Source organism: Caretta caretta, chromosome 17, assembly GCF_965140235.1.
Source record: "Caretta caretta isolate rCarCar2 chromosome 17, rCarCar1.hap1, whole genome shotgun sequence".
In the NCBI taxonomy this organism is placed as follows: Eukaryota; Metazoa; Chordata; order Testudines; family Cheloniidae; genus Caretta; species Caretta caretta.
Window position 1 is genome coordinate 12401367 of NC_134222.1, and position 21089 is coordinate 12422455.

The following is a 21089-nucleotide window of genomic DNA, read 5'->3' on the forward strand; positions in this document are numbered from 1 at the left end:
TCTTTCTCATTCACTCCTCAAGGGTGTGCACAGAGAAGGACTGATATACAGACTGTATACAGATTTTAAACATTAACTTAAAGGCCAACAGTTTTTAGAGGGTATGGTCACTACTTCAACAGCAGTCTCTAAACCTTACCAATCTTTTGAAAGATTAAATAGGGAGAATATACTCCCTGGTGTGGAATAAAGGGAGAGCTACATGAAGTAGAATTAAGCACTGTAGATGTGAGGATGAAATTCAGATGTATCAGTTTTGATTTTTCATAAGTCAACTTAAGTTATTCTAGAAGTCCTTAACAGAAGGAACATGCAATATTGCACACATACTGTAGAAACATTTCCAACTATCTTTCTGCTTACATACCTAATTCAAAAGCTGGTTGGCAATATTTGCTGTGCTCTTATAGGCGCTTGTTACATCCAAGTTTTTTTTTTCTATCTAAAAGCATAAGTGTTAGTCTGGCCAACTGCTTACAAATTGGCTATTTTCCACTGTAGAAGGCAATCTAAGTTTAACCCTTTTAGAAGACAGCTACATTAGTTCTACAGGGCATAAGCCCATTAAAACTTCAGGCAGGGCAAAGCTTTATTATTTTTTATTAAATATAGTTTCAACAACAGCCACAGTCTTGCTGAAAAGTAACATCAAAGTCCATGAAAAATAAAAACCACTTCACTTTCTACTTCTAGTGTCAGAACTTTACTCTTTATAACTGACATTCACTTCAATTAATGGCCAGGAAGAAAAAGTATAATCCCTGCCTTTCTTCTACAGTTAGGGATAACTTACAACAACTGTGTAATAACCTATTTCTTTTTTATTAAGGCTTTAATTGGTGTCTGTAGGGTTGTCACCTCCTTGTAATAAAAACAGTCATATTAAAGATAAATACTTCTCTACCTATGACCTTTCATATACAAGTCTTAAAAACATTTACAACTACCTGAAATATACTTACTCCCTTTAAGCTTTCCTAGCAGCAACTGGTCAAGCTTGCTGACGCTAAAGAGACAAGATAACTGAATGGGTACAACTGTCACAGTTTCTCTCTCCTGTTTTGTGTCTGCACTGGTTATTTCCCACTGAAAGGGCTTCTCAGTTGTTAGTACTAATCTCCCCTCATCAGCTGCAACCTCTATTATTCTCACCACTTTGGTTTATGCCTCAAATTTTGGTATCAGCAAATCTGCATTAAGTTTACAGCAAGGGCAGTAAACAACAAATCGTTAACAGACAAACAGAAGTGCAGCATCAGCCATAGGACAGCTCTGCTTCAATATGGTTATGTGCACAATTAAGGTTTTCTGTAACAGATCTCATTTCAATTGTGGATACCTTGCCCTTGTGACAAATACCTCTCCGCATCACATGGGGACTCTTAGCCCTGCTTGTAGAGTCACCTTATACCATGCCACTGTCCTCCACACGCTGCAGTTCAGAGAATATGCCTTCAAACACAGGCTTTTCAACTACAAATTCTTTCAGTAACTCCATGGTTAGATACCAAGGTAACAGGGACCTTAAATAACCACATTTAGTTTTCACAATAGATACATGCATGAAGGCCAAAAGTGATCTTAAGACTGTACTCTTTCTTCGGAAAAAAACAAAACCATCACTGAAGGTTCAACAAAGTATACATCAGCTACATCATGTTAACGTGGATACTACCTGTTGATAAACCAAAAACGTTCTCTGTCTACATAGCACATGAGGTTATGTATATCACGAATGCCAAAGCTACAAAAATAAGTCAAATTTTCCCTTGCAAATACATGTATTGACATGAAGTAAATGTTGCCACTGTGTCAAACGCTCTCATTTTACAGAAGTATTGTTCTGTTGCTGCTGCTCTGCCAGTGTTTGCTGGAGACGCATTCTTTTCCGTGAATAATGCTGCCAGTGAAGGATCTGTTGCTCATCAATAAATTTAGCACACTGAGCATTTACCAGTTCTTTACGGAAGTGTTCATATTGGAGCAGCTCTAACATGTGCAAACACTGAGGATACCTAGATTAAAAACAAACAATATATTTTAATACATACTTTTACAGGGTTTACCCAGATTAGATTTAATATACTGCCACTTTCTGTATTAAAAATCCCATATTCTTACAGTTTATTATTTTACAATATTTATATGCAAGATATTCATGTTTTGAGAAGCTCTGCTACTTATAATTCAAATAATTAATTATGGTAATGCATTCTTTAAGATAACATGGACAATATTAGAGAAGGAAAGCAGCCCCAAAATCTAAGTGAGGCTCTCTAGATCAGTGGTTCCCAAACTTGTTCCGCCGCTTGTGCAGGGAAAGTCCCTGGTGGGCCGGGCTGGTTTGTTTACCTGCCACGTCCGCAGGTTTGGATGATCGCAGCTCCCAGTGGCCATGGTTCGCTGCTCCAGGCCAGTGGGAGCTGCTGTAAGCAGCATGGGCCAAGGGACGTACTGGCCATTGCTTCCAGCAGCTCCCATTGGCCCGGAGCAGCGAACCGCAGCCACAGGGAGCCGCAATCCGCTGAACCTGCGGACACGGCAGGTAAACAAACCAGCCAGCCTGCCAGGGGCTTTTCCTGCACAAGCGGTAGAACAAGCCTGGGAACCATTGCTCTAGATTATCCACTTATTTAAACGTTCTTATATACAGTAATGTACTCAGATGATCTCAATCATGTTGCTGATCATTTCAATCTGAGAAACACACACCCATACCCCCCTCACCCTTCTCTTGGAGTGACTTTTCTGAGGTCAGTCACAGATTTCCATTAAAGCTTCTGTGTATCAGCTGTAATAGTTATCAGTTTCAGAACCTCATGTGGAAAAACAGAAGAAAGAAAGAAACTCCTTACAGAAAACGTGAAACAAGTCTGCAAAATTAAGACGTGTTCAAAACCATGCTGTACTTTATACCATTTCTTTTCTGTGTTGCAAAATAACTGAGTGTTCTTTCTGTGCCTGACTCAGGCTTTGTAGTACCAGAGCGTTCAAGAATATTTACTATCAGCAAACAGTGAAGCTTCTGTGCAGGCTACCAAATCACGATTTACTTGCATAATTGAGGGAAGGTTAAGTGCCACCCTCTTATCTAGGTAATTAAATACAAGGTCTTCTCATGAGGCCTGGACTGTGTATGTATCAAACTTTGTAATACAAATCAGCAGACTGAAAACAAATCAAGTACTAGTACACAGTTATATAACACACAATATAAGGTCCGTATTACATTATTACAGTGCAGAACACAAAATAATTTAACACTTACTTTAGGTATTTGGCATATTCAGGTTCTTTCCAGTAAAGTAAATATTTAAGATAATTTACAAAAGATTTGTCTTTGAAGTACCCTCTCTGTGCAAGGACTGAAACAAAACAAGAGTATCAACTGCACTTGCAAGAAAGCAAATGATATTTAAAACTTTAGAAAAGCACATACAAAAGCTGCTTTCTTTGTGGCTTAGTATATATTATTAAAGAGCACTTCTATTTTTAAAATGTTTTAAACCAACAGCTGTTACAAATCACTCCCAAGAGTCCTATAATTGAGAGATGAAAAATCCTCCTTTTTTCAGTATGTTTATTTTTCATATGATAGCACTGTGTTTATAGCAACTTAGTCACCTTTCCCCTTTTGTATAGGTCTATCACAGAGCAACAAGGCAGAGAACAGACTTTTAAAAATAGGATATTGTGTTTGTAACATCATAAAAATTGTCAAAAAGGTTGAGGGGCAAGGATAGGGGGTAGCACCTTAAAATTACTTGAATTCTCTTTTGTTTTTAATTGCCTAATCTTTAAATTGATGGTTTCAGAGGAACAGCCGTGTTAGTCTGTATTCGCAAAAAGAAAAGGAGTACTTGTGGCACCTTAGAGACTAACCAATTTATTTGAGCATGAGCTTTTGTGAGCTACAGCTCACTTCATCAGATGTTCAACATCTGATGAAGTGAGCTGTAGCTCACGAAAGCTCATGCTCAAATAAATTGGTTAGTCTCTAAGGTGCCACAAGTACTCCTTTTCTTTTTAAATTGATGGTGTCCCTTTAAATAACTTAAAAATATTTTAATATGCCCTTTAGCTGCTTTTGCTATTTATTTAGGAATTTATATTGGCATCCAAGGAGTTTCATCAATGAAAACAATTACACAAAATAGAACTTATTACTTAAAAAAAAAAAAAAAAAGCTATTCCTGCTATAAAACTTGTCCGAACAAGAAGTGTTACAGACTGAGCAATTTTTATATATCAATAACTTAAATGATCCAACCCCCTTATTGTATTAGACCCTTTTTCAATATTTAGCAATCCAGAAACAGTAAATATTGGTAACTAATATTCGTTACTCAGGTCCCTGATGTTTCACTTCAAGTACTTACAGTTTAGGTAATTGGGGTTTGCCAGACACTGAACAAATTCCAACTCCAGTTGGAACCGAAGTCGATTTCCAGTATCATCTGATGTTGGGAGGGAAAAGTAGGTCAGTACAAAAAAACCCCATGCATTCTATGCAAATGAAAGCGAGGAAAACATTAATAAGGATCTGAGCTATACACAGAATACGGAAGGTTTGTTTCTCAATCCGAGCCATATAGGCAGAAGCACTCCATCTGGAGTTAGTAGGAGATAAAGCAATATATCCCTCCAATCAAATCGTAATATTGATTCATTTTGCAAGATAGTTCTTTCCAAACCTGAGATACTTTGTCAAATTAATCAATATTTGGCACATCAGTAAATATTATAGCACCAAACCCATAACTTCAATAGGCTACCTTTTAGAAAGATCCAGCCTTGGGAAATCTACCACATGCCTATGTCAGTTATACCAACAATCAATTACCTTCACTGTTAAAAATGTGTACCTTATTTCTAATTTGGATTTCCCTAGTTTCAATCATTGGATCTCATTATCCCTTTTCCTGCTACATCAAAACGTCATTACTATCAGGAATATCTTCCCCGTGTAGATACTTAAAGACTGCAATCAAATCACCTCTTAATCTTCTCTTACATAAATTAAATAGATTGAGCTTCCCTAGTCTGTCACTATAAAGTGTTTCAGAGTAGCAGGCATGTTAGTCTGTATTCACAAAAAGAAAAGGAGTACTAGTGGCACCTTAGAGACTAACCAATTTATTTGAGCATGAGCTTTTGTGAGCTACAGCTCACTTGTCTTTCAGGTCTTGAATCACTCTTATTGCCCTTTTCTGAACCCTTTCCAATTTTTAACATCCTTTTTGAGGCACCAACACCAAACTGAACACAGTCTTTATTTACCACCCCAGCAATCTGTCATCTGCAAATTTTACCTGCAATAATTTTATATTTTCTCTCAGATCACAAAGAAATTGAATAGTATTTGCAAGGAACATATCCCAGCAGGACGTCACTAACCACTCATCCCCCCACCCCCCAGACAATTCCCCATTTACATTTTTTTTTGTGTGATTTATCAGTTAAAAAGCTTTTAATCCATTATTAATATGGGTGCATTCACTTTGTATATTTTTTAGGGGGGAGTTAAATGTTAGATGAGGATTAAATCAAATGCCTTACAGAAGTCTACATGTATTAGTTCTCTCTATCAATCAAATTTATGATCATATCAAAACATGATATAAAGTTTGCCTAACAAACTTAATTAAGCCATATTGACAGTCATGAGTTATGTGACTATCCTTTTTTACTGACCGTATCCCAAATCAGCCTTTCCATGATTTTGGGTGATGGGTATCCCGTAAAATGAAGAACCAGGGTAAAGAAGTGTCAAAGTTCTCCTGAGCCAATGGCTCATGGGGCTGACACAGTTAAGGCACGTCAATCAGTTTCACAGCCAATGGTATGCAAGCGAGTGATGTGATCCGCATCAGGTCCGACCACCTCTAAGTGCCCCAACCCAATGGATCGGACACCCTGTTTGCAGCTTCGTGGCCTTTCAGTGTGAAAGGCAGCACAGCTCGGATCTCCCCCCGTTTCAGGATTGTAGTCGAGCGCCTTAACCACTCAGCCATGCTGATCCAATATCAGACAAGTAGTAGCAGCAGAAAACCCAGGTGAACAGGACCCCAGACTTGAGTAAGAGATGGGAACAGATGCCAGCTCTAATCCGCAGGTACCCATCCCTTCCCCGCAGTGTCTGGACTCTGTTCCCTGCTCCCCTCGCTAGAGGGCACTCCTTCCCAAGGCCAGGCCCAAGGGTCCCTCCCCAGCAGCCCTGAGGGGCCTTGGTGGGGAACACCGCAGAGGAGCGGGCACAGAGGGGGGCTCATAACACCCAGGCCCTGCTGGGTGCTATGCGGAGGGGCGAGGAGCGCTCCCCTTCGCGGAAAGAGCAGGGGGAGGGTAGGATTGAGACGCGGATGCTCCTGGGCAGGCGCTGGTGAGAAGGGGGCGTTCACTCCCCCCCCCCCCCCCCCCCGCCACAGCTCCGAGCCCTTCCCAGCGAAGCGGAGAGGAGCAGGGTCGCCAGCCGGGGGCTCGGTGGCCAGGAGCCATGGGGAGGCTCCCCTAGCTGGGGGTGGGGTGACTAGGGCACGGGAGTGGAGGAAGCCGCCCCCGGCTCTCACCTGTCTCCATGGCTGGCGGCCCCGCTCACGCGCCGAGACACCCCGAACACAAGATGGCGGCGGCCCCCTGCCGGACGGAAGGCAGCACTGGTGCATTCTGGGAAGCCCGGCAGAGCGTGGGGGTGTTGCTAGGGTAACGAATACGCCAATTAGCCCAAGAAGGGGAGCAGTGATTGGCCCTTTTTGTCCTGAGTGCGGGAGAACTCAGCTCCCCAGCAGGGCTGCGGTATCACGACATCACAGTGCGCCAAGTGGATGACGTCACAACCCGGGGGCGTGCTGGGCTGCTCATGACATAAAAGCCAAGGAATGCTGCGTCGATCATGACATCACAGTGCACCAAGTGAATGACATCACAGAATGGGGGGGGTACAGTGCCCCCCTGTTCATGACCTCACACTGGGGAAATGCTGCACTGAGCATGACCCTGCACCATGGCAGTGCTGTGGTGTGCATGACGCCACGGTGCCATGCTGTTCATGATACCAGGTTGTGTAGGTGCCGCATTGTGTCTGACGTCACAATCAAGGACACCGCATTGTGACATCACAATGCAGGATGTGTTAGGAACAGCCGGGATGGAACTCATTGCAGCATGAGACACTAAGATGGGACATGATAACTGTCTACAGCTTGCAAACACCAAGCAAGAGGAAGAATTATTTAGTGTGGTACACAGAGAAACAACTGAAAGTGATTAGGTGAAATTAAGAGGGATAACTTAGGCTGAATATCAGGAAACACTTCCTGACAGTGAGATGTCCTGGGTTGTGGAATAGTCTCCCAGAGGAAGTGGTGAAAGCCTCATTGCTCTGGACTTTTAAAATTGGATCATACGAACATGTGCTACAGTATCAGCGAAAGAGTGAGATCAGATGCCCTAACAATTCTTTCTCTTCTCTAATATAATACTATGATGATGATGATAATAATCAATCTCATATACAGTGATTTTCATCCATAGATCTCAAAGCAAATTGTGTATATGTTTAACAAGTGGGTTTTTTTACCCGTGAAAGCTTATGCCCAAATAAATCTGGTACTCTTTAAGGTTCCACTGGACTCCTTAATATTAGTTTTAAAACCTCAAATTACAAACCCTTTGTAAAAAATGTTGATAATTTTTATTCATGATGTTGGGGACACTGGGGCATGGCCACTAGGTAACTCAAGGGGATGGAAGACCACGAGTGTCGATGAAGCCCCCTTGCACTAGGCCGAAGTGTCCTTGGCCCCTCCGCCTGGAGGCACTCGCAGCAGTTATGCTGAGGATCTGCAACAATATGTTGCAGAGTCAGACTGCCTGAAACTAAACAAGGCCAAACAGGGCAGATATGGAAGAACAATGCTGAATAAAGCAGCTTTATGTATAGTTTAACAAATGATACAAAAAACAAGAAAACTAGCTGGTAACTGGATTGGCTGGCTATATGGATACTTAGGGCAGCTTGCTATTGGATAAGTGTGCTGAAGAAAGGATGTATGAAAGCCTGTGTAACTTCCTGCTCTGTGTGCAGGATTTGAGATTCTATTCTCCCTGTACCTTTTTGCAGCTGCAAATAAACTTTCCTGCTTTTCCACCCTGTTGTGATTATTGGGTGACTCACACCGGGCAACGAACCTTGCTGTTGTTTTGCCTCTCGGCACTGGGTACCGGCAATAACAAGTTTCCAATAAGTAGGCAAAACTACAGCACCCAGAAGGGAAAATGATCTCTCTTCAGAAACAGCACAGAAAATAAAGGTAGAACATGACACGGGAAAAATAACACAGAAAAATTTTTAAAAACCCCAAATTTTGGAGATAAAAGGCTTCATACTGTTCCCAATGAAATCAACAGCAGGGAGCAGGATTGGGTCCATAGTCCACAATGTTGGTTATGGGGAAGAATAGATATACTAATGTATTTTAATAACAAATTCAGCTGTATACATAAAAATAAATCAAAAATCAAAACAGCAGTTAAATGTTTCCTACCGTTTGTACCTAGTCTCATATCCCTTGCTCACTCATAGCTGCCTATAATTTTAAAGTTTGCACTGGGCTGCTAAAACTAAAGCACAAACTCTAGAATCAAAGGACTCAAAGTTCAGTTTTGTATCAGTAAGCTCCCTTTCCAATTGATGACATTTACTTGCACTCATTTTCAGGTGGTGCTTGCCAAAAAACTGTGAGCTTTTGCTTTTTGAAAAACAGTGCTATATAAGACATTTGTTTTGTAGTGCTTAATTATAAGGACAAATAAGAATTTTTTATGTCTACATTTTTGAAGTGTGTTCCCTAAGAAATTATAAGTTTTTCCTTTTTTTGCCACTAATGTAATTGACTATAAGAGTTAAAATTCTGTTAATTTACCAAATGAATACTAACCATGTGACCTGCTACCTAGATAAGGAAGTAGGAAGTCTTTAGAGACCATATTCTTCACAGTTCTTTGCAACCGCCAAGATAATGGCAACACAATTTCTGCAGAAGATGGACAATTTAAATATAAGTGACCCCAAAGAAATGATGAGTTTAGCCATAAAGTGGGTACAGGAGACATTTCCAAATGTGGAATCGGTTACCACAGAGACATTGCAATGCTGGATGGAAGAGAAGCCAGAGGAATTAATCATTCTTGTAAGTGATTTATTACCTATGAATTAAAGCAAGTACTCTGTAATTAAAATCAGTCTTGGTCTCCTGACTACCCAATTTAAGAGGGTAAAATTTTTCTGTGTTCAACAAGTATTTTGTGTAACCTGGCTGTTCAGGTAGAATTTTTTTTTAACTTATGATCTTATGTCAGACCTCTCTTTTTTCTCTTCTCCCTTCACGTCTCATCCTTTCCACATTGCACAAGTAGGGCCTCTTAGGGTGCAGTATCGGACACTAATAACACTTTGCCTCTTTATAGTCCGGCGTACCCAAGGATCTCAAAGCATGCCTGGCTCAGTCTTCTATGTAGTTGCTTTTTATCATTCTTTCTTGACCTGATTGTGATGCGTGCATGACCGTGACAAATTAAATAAAAAGAAAGTTATAATCAAGCTTACTCATAGGGTTAGCTCGTCAGCTGCAGTAAAGTGAGGTAGCACTGTTGAAGTCAGTGGCGGATGTACACCAACTGAGGATCTGGAGGAAAGTTGAAAACCACAGCCTTGAACATGGGATTCTTCAAGAAAAGAAATAAACAAAATCTCCTGTCCCATTATTTATTTACAGGCATTGTTATAGTGTTTCTGGTAGGATCTGAGTGCCATTTACTTATGTTAGGCTCAGTTTATTCCTTCAAGCCCACTGTATGGGCACCTACACTAGGACTTTCCACACTGCCTATCTAGCACTGGTACTGCTCCTAGTGTAAGGGGCGCTGTAGCCAGGGTGAGGTTGTTTGTGCAACTGTGCTATCTAACCCTACGTCAGTGCTTCTACCCTTGCTGGCACTGGGGAATCATTAACGCCACTTTTTTGCAACACCTGGATTTTCCACTGAGGTCTCCCGTCCCAACCTAGAACCTCACCACGCCAGCTTTAGTGTCTGAGATTTCCTGATGCCCAGTATAAGCACATGATGGTGCAGGAAAAAGGAATGTTGTAGTGGCAGCATACTCTGCCCCTGGAAAGGAACCGCTGCCAGGGAAGAGAGCTCTTCCCTGTATTTTGGATTGGGGTTTTAGTTCTGGTTCCCCAGTTGTGTAGGTCAGTTGGTGGGGTGAGAAGTATATATATCTAGTAATTGTATCTGCAATCCGTTGATTCATCATAACTCCATATCGCACCAGATGTTGCCAAGTTCTAGATTCCAACTGAGGGAACTGAATGAAGAGAAAAGGTGGGGTGCCAACAAGCCTCTCAAAGAAAGGAAACTAGAGTTTTGGCAGGTTATGCTGTTAACCTCTTAGACAGGCAGTTTACATTTTAATTTGAAATCAGTTGCAAACCCCACTTCAAAACCAGCCAAGTTCTTCAGCCTTTTCCTAAGGGAACGCAAACTATAAAGGTCAGTCAGGCTCTACAGAGAAAGTTTCATTCATCCAAGTTATGTCACAGTGAGACCCCGGGCTGGATTTAGGCACAGGCGACCAAGGTGAGGGCCTGGCTCTGTGGGGCACTGGGCTCAGGGTCCTGTAAGGGGGCACTGAAGATGCCCCTTGCCTGGGGCACCATTTGGTCTAGGGTCAGCCCTGGCTAAAGCACTTAACAAATGGAACTCTCGGAAAGAGCAGAGCAGAGCTGCATTGTTGCATCAGCACCCTGGGCAGGAACTCTGTTTCTGAAGTTGCATATTTATTCCAAATATTACATTTCTGCCTAGTTCAGCCTTTCAGATCTAGACTAAAACAAACCTCTATGGTCTAATGCTGCCAAGCTAGCTAGGTTTTACTGCTCCTGCTGTTGTTACATTGCAGTAACAATGGTACAGATTTGTCTGGAATTTGATTTTTTTTGTAAGCACTTTGCTATTTTTATAAGTTAAAATATTTTAAAATGTCAGCTAGGAATCGCCTATAAATGTATCTGTTACAAACGAACATGCAGCATGGATATTTTTTTCTGGGAATTGGGTTATAAAAACATCTAAAGACGACTTGTTCTTAGCTTTTGTTAATATAATAGGGTTGCTTTTTTCAGACAGGATCTTAGTGGTTGTGGAATACTACCATTATCATGTTGAAAAGTATGAAGTCACTCCCTGGTAAACACAGACTTAAGGCTAAAAGGAGAGATCAGACAGATCCCATGTGTCTGCTTTTCTATTCTGGAATGCGATTTCGCTCCCAATATGACTTCAGAGAGAGGATCCTATGGAAAGGTTGACTCACAGGAATCAAATTACCATGTAGGTCTGCCAAAATCAAGTCAAGAATCTCAATTCTTGGCCATCAATATCAGGAACAAATTGAAAATTGAGGATAAGAAATAAAGGCCTGGAACATTCTCTGGGGAAATATTAAAAAAAAACCCAACACTAGTTAGTTTGTATGGGAGACGCCTGAACTTGTGACTATGAGCCCAGAACTCTCAGCTCTGACACTGGCCTTGAGCAAATAACAACCTCCCTGCTTCAGTTTCTTCATCTATAGAGCAGGAGTGATCGTACAGACTTACCTACTTGATTTCAGCCCTAGGGCTGTTTATTAGCTGAGATCCAGTGATGCAGTCTTTACTCCTGTGAATTCAATGGCACGACTCATGTAAGCAAAGATTGCAGACATAGATCCTGATTGTTTCTAAAGCACATTGAAGGCATATGCTAAATACTGTTTGCTTTAAATTGTTATTTATTTTTATAAAATTGCATTTGTGTGGATTGCAATTAACAAATGTAGGAAGATGAGTTCCCTGCCATAGAGAAATTAAAAACTGTGTAAGTGAAAGCTGTGTTGTAAAAATGAGACATTGCTACATATGTAATTACCACCACACCTAAGTGGCAATAAAGTTAAGCTCTTCCCATGTTATTATAACTATTCTGTTTAGGGACACGTAAAGATAGCAGGTATCAAGAGATATTGCCAGGGTAAAAACCTAGCTCCCGTAAAGCCAGGCAATGGGTGTTTTGTGATTGACTTCAACAGGGTCAGAATTTCACCACCTAATTTCATCCACCACAAATGGATTCAGACTCCGTTGATACTGTCTATTTATGTAGCCTCTCTGTTGATTGGAAAAGGCTTCCCTTTAAAATCTGAGATATTACATAAGGTACTTGTTCCTTTGCAGGACTCGGTGGGTAAGTTTCATGTTAAAAACAAGGTGCTTTCTGTGCGAACAGTGGAATATCACACAAACAACTTTACACAGTGCTTGCGCTTTTCAAAGTAATTTCTCAGTAGTTCTCAGGAATTAGAGGTGGAAATAACATCCTTACAAGCTTTATAAAAGTAGGCTGTATGAGACAACTGTACCATTTTTCACACTGAAGAGTAGTTGTGACTAACAAAATAAGGATAATTTTGTAATAAGGATTCTATAAAACCCTTTTTTTTTCCCACTCAGACCTTTCTTTCATGGAGTTTATACACAACATTATCTGTCAATTTGCTCATGCTGAGTTGTACTTCGCTATGAATAATCCCATTGAAGAAAATGGATCTACTCATGGAGTAAACTACTACATAATGTCAGTAAGGGTGACAGAATCTGGCCCTATATAGTTATAGCACCACTAAATGCAGCCCCTTCTGGGGTGTGAAGCCAGCACCCCATCATCCAGATTACACTGGAGAAAAGGGATACGTTGGGCAAGGATAAAACCTTATTCTTATACAAAGTGCCATTAGATAGTCAAATTCTACCTAGAGGAAAGAGTATGTTGCTTAAGATCTCATCTACAAGATCTTAGCGTATTTAAATCTGTTTATTTACCTCAGAATTATAATGGGCTAAAGCAACACTGCCATGATTCAAACCAGAAGTCCCAAGAATTGTTAGTATTTCCTACCCAGTGCTTAGGCCCATATAAGTCATCTTCTCCAGCCTATGCACCTTCAACGTCTCTCCCCACCTAGAAGGCAGTCCTGTCACTATCTCCATCAGTAGGTCTTGAAAAATTGTATCCATAGTAGGTCAGACAGAACTTGCGCAGACTCTAGAAGATCCTGTTTCAAATATGGTTAAATAATAGAGAACAGGGTGCTCATTATGTTATATTTATAACAAGCCTGTACAAAGTCTGCAATTTTTTACTCCAACTCTATAATTGTAGCTCAATAGCAGCGAGATCATAGTTATCGCTGACTGAAACGATTGTTAGAACATATTTAATTAAAGGCTTGAGTTTTATTTTTGAGGTCAAGGGACTGGCAGGTGATGTGCATTTCACAAAGCCCATCCTGTGATAGTCTTTGCTGAAACAATCTTCATCTGGATTTTATTAGACACAGATGAAATTTTAATGAAGCCGTAAGTTTCGCTGTCCCAAGACTCAAATTTTTGTGGCTTTTTGTGAACATAGTCACATGAGCACATGTCCCTATAGTTCATTCCAGTTTCAGACAACTAAGAGGTAGCATAAATAGATCTGACATTAAACATCATATTTTACATATTAAACAGCATATTTTAAACAGTCATCAGATATTGTAGGTTTTATTTGAATGAGTTAAAATTGGTCAATGTTCTATTCTTAGGACATCCGGAGTGCAGCTGAATTTGAAGTCAGCCATCTGCCAGGGGCAATACTCATTGACCCTCAGAGTGATACACTGCAAGAATTTCTGCAGAAACAGCTCCTTCCAGGTACAGTAAAGATCTCAGTAGAACTCATTCTTTCTTGTTGCAAACAGCTTTCAAGCTGCTCTAAGGTGAGAATTTTCAAAAGAGCGCAGTGAGCACACCTGGGGCCAGGGTTTCAGAAGTGCTTAGCCCGTGGGGTGCTGGAGACGACTGGAGAATGGCTTGGCACACAGTCAGCTGAGAACCACCCTCCTGAGCTACTTCTCAGTCATAGCCAGGAATCTGGGCCGTAATATTAAAAAAAAAAAAAAAAAAAAAGCCTTACCTGGATTATTAACAACACTCAAGACTATGAAGACTAAACCAATGAAAAACCTAATTTACTTTTCATCACATATTCTGGATTATTATTTTACTCTCTCTTTGGCACTCAGCCTAGATGGTATAACTGGACTGGGCAATTTCTACTCAGTGTTACATTCAGGTTCTTATACACTGGCACAGAGCTGAAGAGCCTGGGTAAAGAAGTGATGTGGGGCATTTCAAACTGAAACAACCATTTTCAATTACATTAAAAAACATGAACATGTATAATCATCATTAATATTAGATTTTGTTATATAAAAAGAGACAAACTAAATTTTGTGTCTAAATGGCTTGACAAAGGTGCTGGGATATGCCCTATGCTGAGGGCATTATTGCTGAAATCATCATCATAATAACAGACTAGAAGTATTGCCAACTCTCATAAAAATGTAACTTTTTTTTTAAAAGCCCCAGCTTCTGGAGTCAAGTAAATATATGAGACTCTCAGCTTCAAAAAAAAGTAAGTTCTCAGCACTTATGGATGCAAAGCTTGAAAATGTGACACCAGCCAGCCCTATATCCTCAAGGTTCAGAAACTAAACGCTGAATAAAAAGGACCCTAAATCCATTATTTATTTAATTTATTTATTTATATCTCATGATTTTTGAGGGCCGGAGTTACCACTGTTTGGAGTTGGCAATACTGGATTAGTGAGAAAAACCTTGTAGTTGTACACAGCTTTTAACTCCCTCCTTGGTTTTTTCCATTCTATTTCAGAGAGTAAAAATAAAAACATCATTTGCTATTGCACTGTGGGATACAGGGCTTCCAGGACTGCCCAGAGCGTGAATGAGTTCTTGTCAAGTGAAGCCGGCCAAACCCCCAAAACTTCCCTGAAGGTTTATAATGCAGAAGGAGGACTGGTGAAATGGGCCAGTGAAAGAAGGCTGATGGTGGACAAACAGGAGCATCCCATTCACCTCGTTCACCCCTACAATGCAGCATGGGCAAAACTACTGGAACCAGAGCTGCAAGCACAGATCTAAAGCATTTCTGCAAGTCTGATCTAACTGGGGCCTCTAGGTAAAATACAAATTAATAATAAGAATAAAAATGAATGGGGGCCCCAACCTCAACTATGTCTTGGAGGCATAACTATAATGCTACTAATAGAGGATTATAATCTGTATTGTAGTTGTTTTAATTGGTGGGCAGAACTGGCTAAAGATACTAAGCTAGCTTTTCAGCTGGTCTAAAGTGGAGTAGGAACTGAAGTCAAGTCAGATATGACAATTTACACCAGTTAGACTGAAATCTAGATTAACAAAGAGCACAGGACAATACAGAATCCATCTGCAGTCTGGTGAAAAGGGAGAAGTCCTGGCAAATGCTGGGAACAAGGTTATTGTGTATAAACAGATAGAATCCCACAGTCCAAATCATGACAAATGGAAAAGCAAAGCACTACATTTTTAGCATCTCTGTTACTGTTTAAATTTGCTGGTGGAGTCCTGTATTCACCAGATAGCTTGTCTAGATGCATCTAATCTTTCTGGGAATAACAGTTGGGCCAGTCACATAGGTAAAGAGAAAGAGTGCCGGCTGGAGATGCACAGTAACCAGTAAATAAAGTAAGTAAGATTAAGTAAGATTATTTCCTGTTAGTGAGTTAGGTTCTAAACATATATAAGCTCACCCACATACGATGAAAATAACTTTAATTCTTGGTCCTTGCAAAGGTGATGCACAAATAGTTACAGTTTCATGGAGGCCTAAATAAATATTTGGGAAGAAGTATAAACCCGCTCTTTAACTGCAATCTAACTAACCTGTCAGTGCTTATTATTTGCTCAATTGCTGTATAATCTTGCTGGCAACTCTGAAATCCTTAGGAAGCATTTCTAAATATACACACCTCTCACCTTGGTTACTGGACTTTTTAGGCGAGTGAAAATAGCGCATCACTGTTTGAACCTCTGTCTTTTCCTGGACCACTTTATTTTAAAAGTAGCTGTTGACTTATTTTAAATAGTCGAACATGGAGTACTACAGCCAAAAGAAATCTGAAACCGTTATTATAATTTCTGAGGTGCCTGATCTTGTAGTTTTACTCTGGCAAAAAAAAAAAATTGTTCCAATTGCACGCGTGGTTTGGTGGGTTGTTTTTTGTTTGTTTGGTCTTAACATTCAAACCTGACAGCTCTAAGGGCCTAATCCAAAGTCCCTTAATGTCAATATGAGCCTTTCCATTTACTTCAATGGGCTTTGGATCAGACCCAGAGTCACCAGCCCGGCTACAGGATTCACAATGAGTGCTAGGGCAATGGAACTGAAAAGAGCTGGAGAAAGAGCCTGGGGATTCTGGAGAGTAAGTCAATCAATAACTCGACTGCATGACACTTGTCTGACTGTGACTGAAGATGGAGCAGTCAGCATTTGGAATGATCAGATTTAGGAACAAAAAATACAATGAACTATCTAAAGCCACACAGCCCGAGCAGCCGAGACAAGGGTTGGTATTTGGTGAATGAGGTATAGAAGAAACGCAGCTAGAGCTGTTACAAAAGGGAGGCCTAGTGAGACATGCCAGTACTTCCTGCACACAGAGAACCAGTTCAGAGCATGCTGGTGCATCTGAGTGGCAGAGGCCTCCTCCTGACCATATAACACATGGGACAGTGTCATCTTAAGTGTGCACATGTCGGGCTCCTTCTGGAACTTATAGGCAGCATGACTGTCAAGCTTCTCGTATCTGATGGCTTCAGGCTGCCCCTGCAAACAGCTGAGGACAGCAAGGAACCAGAGGAACTCCAGAGCTGTCCTGAAGCACAAGCAAGGAGTTGGGGCCCAATCAAGCCCCTGATCTGAAGCCACTCACAGGGTGGCGGAGATCTCATTGATAGGGCTGGTGATGGTGCTGGTCCTGTCAATGAAGGCCATAAGATCTGTGAGCCGGGAAAGGGAATAGGCTGACGTTGCCCTTTAAGGAATGGACAACGGGAGCACTCAGCGCTTTCTCCCCCCTTGTGTTCCCACTGTCTTGTGGGGGGGGCTCCCCCATCCCTTCTCTGGAGCACCCCCTCCTGACCCTCTCTCAAACTTTGCCTCAGGACCTTCGGAGTGGGACTAAGGGAATACTTCCATCCCTGTCACCAGCCCTCTGTCACAGGACGGGGAGCAGCACATAAAGTCCAGTTTCTTCCCAGCACTCCTACATGTCAGAGAGGGCAGGGCCCAATTGCTTCCTTGGGATTAATCAGAGATCAAGGCCTATTCCAGGGTTAAAATAATTAACAACAACTGTAAACAGTCAAAATTTGATTCTTCCTGAAGTAATAAGCTGCTGGCAGTTCTCCTAAGGAAACCACAAACCACATCATTTACCCACATTGACTAAGGGGGAGACAGTGGAGGGATTTTAACTTCACAGCCCCAATGTTCCATGTTCTGCTAATTACTTCCAAAATTTTAACATAAAAATACAGTCAGCAGAAATAAAAAATGCAGAGAAAAGCCAGTCCTTTTGCCAGGTGGAGAGAATCTATTCTTCTGGGAAATTTGGATCCATATTCAATATCTACAAAGTTCAGGGTATTTGGATCTGGGCTTTTGATTCGGACCCATCCCTCCTAACAACAGAGATAACGGTGGAAATTAGCAAAGGATGCTATATGAACCCACTCACATGGGGGAGGGTTTAACTCCTGGGGGGAGGTTATTATAAGTGGAGAAACAAGAACAAGAAAAAGACTTATCCAGAGAATTAAAATAAGCAAGAAGGAGCAGATTCCTCCTCTCTCCCAGCCCCCTGAGAGGGCAAACTCTGTTCTCCCCATCTCCCCTCAGGGTCAGCACTTTTCTGAATTACTTCAGGGTGCAGAGACGTAGGTATGAAGTTCACTCACTCCTCTCCTAGACCAGCCTGGGGCATCCAGCTCTTTGGCACAGTTCCCATCTCTAATTCATAGATAGTGGGATTGAGTGGTTCTAATTAGGGACTGTTCTTAAACCAATATTCATGTTAAACTGATAATTTTGTTGCAGCTAAATGTAATCTTTAATGTGTCTATTTTAGGAAAGGTAGAGTAGAGGGAATAGGTCCATATACAGAATGAGATCAGTTTTCATTTTGGGTGCATGCATTTTTTTTTTTGCAGATGTCTGCACTGGGAAATGATAAGAAAAGAGAAGTGCATGGGTTGTGGTGGTTAAAGCAGCAGGACTGGGCATCAGAGTTCTTGGATTCTAGTCCCAACTCTGGAAGGGCAGTGTTGTCTAGCAGTCAAAGCAACAGACAATCTAGAAGTTCCTGCATTCTTGCTGTGAGTTTATAATAAACAAGCTGCAGTGAAGACTCCATAAAAAGGCCCCACCACCATGCAGATCCTTTTAATATCTTAATGAGTTAACAATTTGCCGGATTCAGTTATCTCAGCTGTAATAGGCTCTCTGCAGATGGACTTTATTCAAACATCGTCATGACCCAAAAAAAGTTGATTTCTGTGCAATCTGCTAGTTACAGAATGACCCAACTAAATATGCTCTATAAATAGTTTACAAAAAGTAAGCGGACCTAGAGATTCTCATCTACATAATGCAAATAAGAGTGGCCTAAAGGTAGTTGACATGTGTATCCCAATACTGTTTAGGGACCTCATCCGATACTTTGCCTTCTGTAGCAATGAGACTTCAAACTATGGTTTGGTTTCCTCACATCAATCTTCTGTAATTTCCCCTTTTTGTATGTTCCTCAAAAAGATGAGAACGGTGACAATCTACACAGACCTCACTAGCTGCTGTAAAATTTCAGGCCAGTTTTTAAATAGAGATGCATTTCTGTGGTGGAGTTCTGCAGAGCTAGATTTAAATTCACCTGTGTGCCAGCAAGATCTTGAGAGGTGTGTCAAAATGGAGCCATCCAAAATCAGTTGCCACTTTTGAAAATATTGGCCTTTGCAACTTGGTCACACAGGAATGACAGAGCAAAGAATCACGCCCGGATAATCTGCCTACTTGACTTGTTCTTGCCACATGGCCATTCATCCTTCAAAAGACCTTGAGTCAGTTCCAAATTTCGATCACTATGTTGTGTCTTCTAGGCTGAGATTTTCAAAAGCACTCAGCGCTGACCTAACTCATGTCAATGAGCCACTGATTTCAGTAAGAACAGGATTAGGCTAAAGATGAACAATTTTGAAAATCCCCCCTCGTTCTGACTTAAATATTAGAGCTGGTTAGAAAATGCAGGGAGGGAAGATTTCAACCACAGTGAAAATAATTGTTTTCTACTGAAAATTTTGACTTCTAATCAAAAACCTGAAAGCCATTTTTTAAAAGTTTTTGTGAGTGGGAAAAAACAAAATATGTCCAGATGAAAAAAAATCAAACTTTTTTTGGTTTTCGCTCAGATCAGTATGGCTTTTGGTTCCCAATGAATAATCAGAAATGTTCAATGAAAACAGTCACCTTCTACACCAAAAAGAACAACAACACTAAACAATACAAAGTAATAACTTGACTGAAAACTCAATTTCCCATCACATTTAAATTGACAGAAAACGTTCAACCAGCCTCACTAAATATTAATTAAGTCACTGAAACCCATTATTTCTCAATACTCGGCACAGGAGGGTTGTTTTGTTATAAGGAACATTCAGTCTCTCCTGACTTTTCAAGAATCTGGTTGTCTACAGAATCACTGCTCTTTAGAAGCTACACGTCACATTTCTGGCATGAGGTATTATTTGAAAACCTCTTGCTGTCTGACTCATTGAAAAGCTACATTGCAAAGAAGGCCAAGCAACAATTTTTCATGGTTAAATAAAGTGAATAGACACGGGGAAGATAACATCTTCTTACTTGTAAAATAAATGGTCAGCTGCTTATGACAAGGATCTATATAAAGGACCTTATTGAGTAATGAATGGCCACTATTCACTTATTGCAGCAAAGAAACCCAGATGAACAAAAATAGATTTAATACTGAAATTATGACACAATCACCAACTAAATTTAAAAAAATTACAGTATTATTGCTAGGGATAGTTTTATTTATTTTATCAGGCGTGTTATGTCCGTTATCATTCCTTCCCCGCCTCCCCCATTTTCATGTGGTTATAACTTTCTTACACAGTGGTGGTAAACTTTTATGGCTGCCTAAAACATTTTAGGAAATTTTTAGTAGTCATTTGAGTCAGTTTGGAAAATAAAGTGCCTGAATATGTGTAGAGTGACTGTGTTACTGAGGGACTTTTAACGTCTGCATTTCCAGACACTGAAAAAAAAATTAACTGAGTAACTTTAACTTTTCATTAATATTTTGTTTCTCCCTAATGCAATGTGGAAATGGTTAGAACAGTGGATTGGAAGCCAGGACACCTGGATTCAATTCTTGGCTCTGCCACTGACTTGCCGAATACCCTTGGCTTAATCACTTCATCTTTCTCTACAGTCTCCTATTCACAAGTAAAACAGAGGTAATAATAATACTTACCTACCACAGAGGTATCCTGAGGCTTTATTAAGGATTGCAATGTACTTCAAGAGTCTTGGATAAAAAGATTCCATATAAAAGTAATATAGAGTAATTGGATATAGTCACTGATTTTTATTTGTATATAAATCTAAACTTTAAAGAAACAATATCAGTAAACAGCACCTTGCATTAATGATAAGCAGCAAAAAGAATATTAGAAAGAGGCTGGGTCAGATTGTGTATTAGGGTTCCACTTATACAAAGGTTACTAAACAGTTAACGTTCTATTCATGTTACAGCCATGAGCAGTATGTGTTATCGGTGGTTATAAGCACATCAGTAGAAGGTGTTAGGAGTGGTTTTAAGTTATGGTTTTATAACCTATAGACCGGTTGGGCTCTATAACAATCTATTAATCCTTCATTAATCCTTTAGAAATGGAACTTTAACACCAAGCAGGATCAGATTCCATTAGAATGTGATGTAACAGGGCAGTGGAGTTTCCAGGACTATACAATTGAAGTAGGGAAAAAATGTAACTGAGGCAGGCCACAATCCCCAATTATTTTGTGCA

At 40.5% G+C, this 21089-nt stretch overlaps 2 protein-coding genes across 3 annotated transcripts; one reads left to right on the plus strand and one right to left on the minus strand.

The window, feature by feature from the left end:
• Positions 1–583: 583 nt before the first annotated feature.
• Positions 584–6687, minus strand: MED31 (mediator complex subunit 31). The gene is made up of 4 exons (XM_048823751.2): positions 6570–6687; positions 4380–4457; positions 3269–3365; positions 584–2015 (listed from the first exon to the last, which is right to left on the minus strand). Exons 1-4 carry the CDS (start codon positions 6577–6579, stop codon positions 1823–1825), a joined length of 378 nt encoding a protein of 125 aa, XP_048679708.1. The 5' UTR covers positions 6580–6687; the 3' UTR covers positions 584–1822.
• On the plus strand, positions 5844–16183 carry LOC125624099 (tRNA uridine(34) hydroxylase-like). Of its 2 annotated transcripts, none has more exons than XM_075120835.1 (3): positions 5844–6115; positions 13688–13796; positions 14818–16183. In XM_075120835.1, the coding sequence occupies exons 1-3, from the start codon at positions 6086–6088 to the stop codon at positions 15084–15086; spliced, it is 408 nt and encodes a 135-aa protein (XP_074976936.1). In that variant the 5' UTR covers positions 5844–6085; the 3' UTR covers positions 15087–16183. The 2 variants fall into 2 exon arrangements, with proteins under 2 accessions (XP_074976936.1, XP_048680402.1); XM_048824445.2 differs by lacking the exon at positions 5844–6115 and adding an exon at positions 9019–9191.
• The last annotated feature ends 4906 nt before the right edge of the window (positions 16184–21089 follow it).

Bases quoted from the DNA above. Each gene is read 5' to 3' on its own strand.
- MED31 (XM_048823751.2), bottom strand. The intron at 3,366-4,379 runs GTAAGTACTTGA...GTTTTGTTTCAG, and splicing joins AAACCCCAATTACCTAAACT to TCCTTGCACAGAGAGGGTAC. The intron at 2,016-3,268 runs GTAAGTGTTAAA...TTTTTAATCTAG, and splicing joins GAATATGCCAAATACCTAAA to GTATCCTCAGTGTTTGCACA.
- LOC125624099 (XM_048824445.2), top strand. From the start codon at position 9,021: ATGGCAACACAATTTCTGCAGAAGATGGACAATTTAAATATAAGTGAC. The intron at 9,192-13,687 runs GTAAGTGATTTA...TTCTATTCTTAG, and splicing joins CAGAGGAATTAATCATTCTT to GACATCCGGAGTGCAGCTGA. The intron at 13,797-14,817 runs GTACAGTAAAGA...ATTCTATTTCAG, and splicing joins GCAGAAACAGCTCCTTCCAG to AGAGTAAAAATAAAAACATC.